At 60.8% G+C, this 1090-nt stretch overlaps 1 protein-coding gene across 1 annotated transcript; it reads right to left on the bottom strand.

The window, feature by feature from the left end:
- Window positions 1-340: 340 nt before the first annotated feature.
- Window positions 341-1090, bottom strand: LOC135619791 (uncharacterized). Its single transcript, XM_065122129.1, has 2 exons — window positions 656-1090; window positions 341-529 (listed from the first exon to the last, which is right to left on the bottom strand). Exons 1-2 carry the CDS (start codon window positions 1088-1090, stop codon window positions 341-343), a joined length of 624 nt encoding a protein of 207 aa, XP_064978201.1.

Raw genomic sequence — 1090 nt, 5'->3', positions numbered from 1 at the left:
CAGTGAGCGCCGAGCGCATCGGGCTCAGGTTCTTCGTGGCCAAGCCCAGCTTCTGAAAGGCGTCGAAGTAGAGTATGTCGGCCGAGCTCCCTGTGTCGACCATGATCCTCCTCATCTGCGCGTTGGCCACCCTGGCGGATATTACCAAGGCGTCGTCGTGGTCGGGTCGCTTGGCTGCTCCGGTTGGAAAGGTAATCTCGGGCTCCGGCTCGTGCCCCGAGGCTTCGTCGGGGGCAGCTCGGGCGTATGCCTTCCTGCCTGACGTGGAGCCTCCTCCTGATGCGAGGCCCCCGGCTATCACATCGATGTGCCGCTCGACGGGACCCTCTGGGCGAGGCGACTACTCTTTGTTTGGCCGGAGGTACTGGCCGAGGTGTCCTCTGAGGATGAGCTCTTCGACTTGCCTCTTCAACTCGTAGCATTGCTCAGTGTCGTGCCCGTGCTGCCGATGAAATCGGCAATATCTTGATCGGTCTGCGAGCTCCCGCGGGTTCCTCATCGGGCGAGGGTCCTTGAGCAGCCCCTTCCCCTTCTCGTGCAGGAATATTTCAGTCCGGGATGAATTCAAGGCGGGAAGAGGAGGCCTCGGGTCAGGTCTGTCCAACTTTCGCCGGGAGGCGGCGGGTTGTTGCTATCGGGGCGGTTCTGACTTGACCTTTTTGTGTTGAGGTCTTCCAGCCATCCAAGTCTCCGCAACGATAAACTGACTGGCACGCTGGAGCATCTCGGGGACCGCGACGGGGGGTCGCTCCACGAGCGACCAGAAGAACCTGGAGGGTCGCAGGCCTGTCATGAATGCCTGCATCAAGAAAGAGGGGTGAGCATCCGACAATCCACGGATTTGGGTCGTGAATCGGTTCACAAAATGGGAGAGGGGCTCGTCCTCCTTCTGGTTGAGCCCGAGGAGCAATGCCATGGACGGCTTAGGCCCGGCGTACGCCAGGAAGTTAAGCTCAAAATCCTTGGCGAGCTGGTCGAAGGAGGCGACGGTCCCTGGTTTCAGGCCGCTGTACCACGTGCAGGCCGATCCCCGCAGAGTTGTGGGAAATGCCCTGCACATCAGGGCGTCAGAAGTCCCGAATAGCGCCAT

The sequence above is a fragment of the Musa acuminata genome, chromosome BXJ2-8 (genome assembly GCF_036884655.1).
Source record: "Musa acuminata AAA Group cultivar baxijiao chromosome BXJ2-8, Cavendish_Baxijiao_AAA, whole genome shotgun sequence".
Taxonomy (NCBI): domain Eukaryota; kingdom Viridiplantae; phylum Streptophyta; class Magnoliopsida; order Zingiberales; family Musaceae; genus Musa; species Musa acuminata.
This window is presented reverse-complemented; position numbering and strand designations above follow the sequence as displayed.

Coding starts and splice junctions, on each gene's coding strand:
- LOC135619791 (XM_065122129.1), bottom strand. CDS start 1,090: ATGGCGCTATTCGGGACTTCTGACGCCCTGATGTGCAGGGCATTTCCC. Junction 530..655: donor GAAGACCTCAACACAAAAAG/GTCAAGTCAGAA, acceptor CTGCACGAGAAG/GGGAAGGGGCTGCTCAAGGA.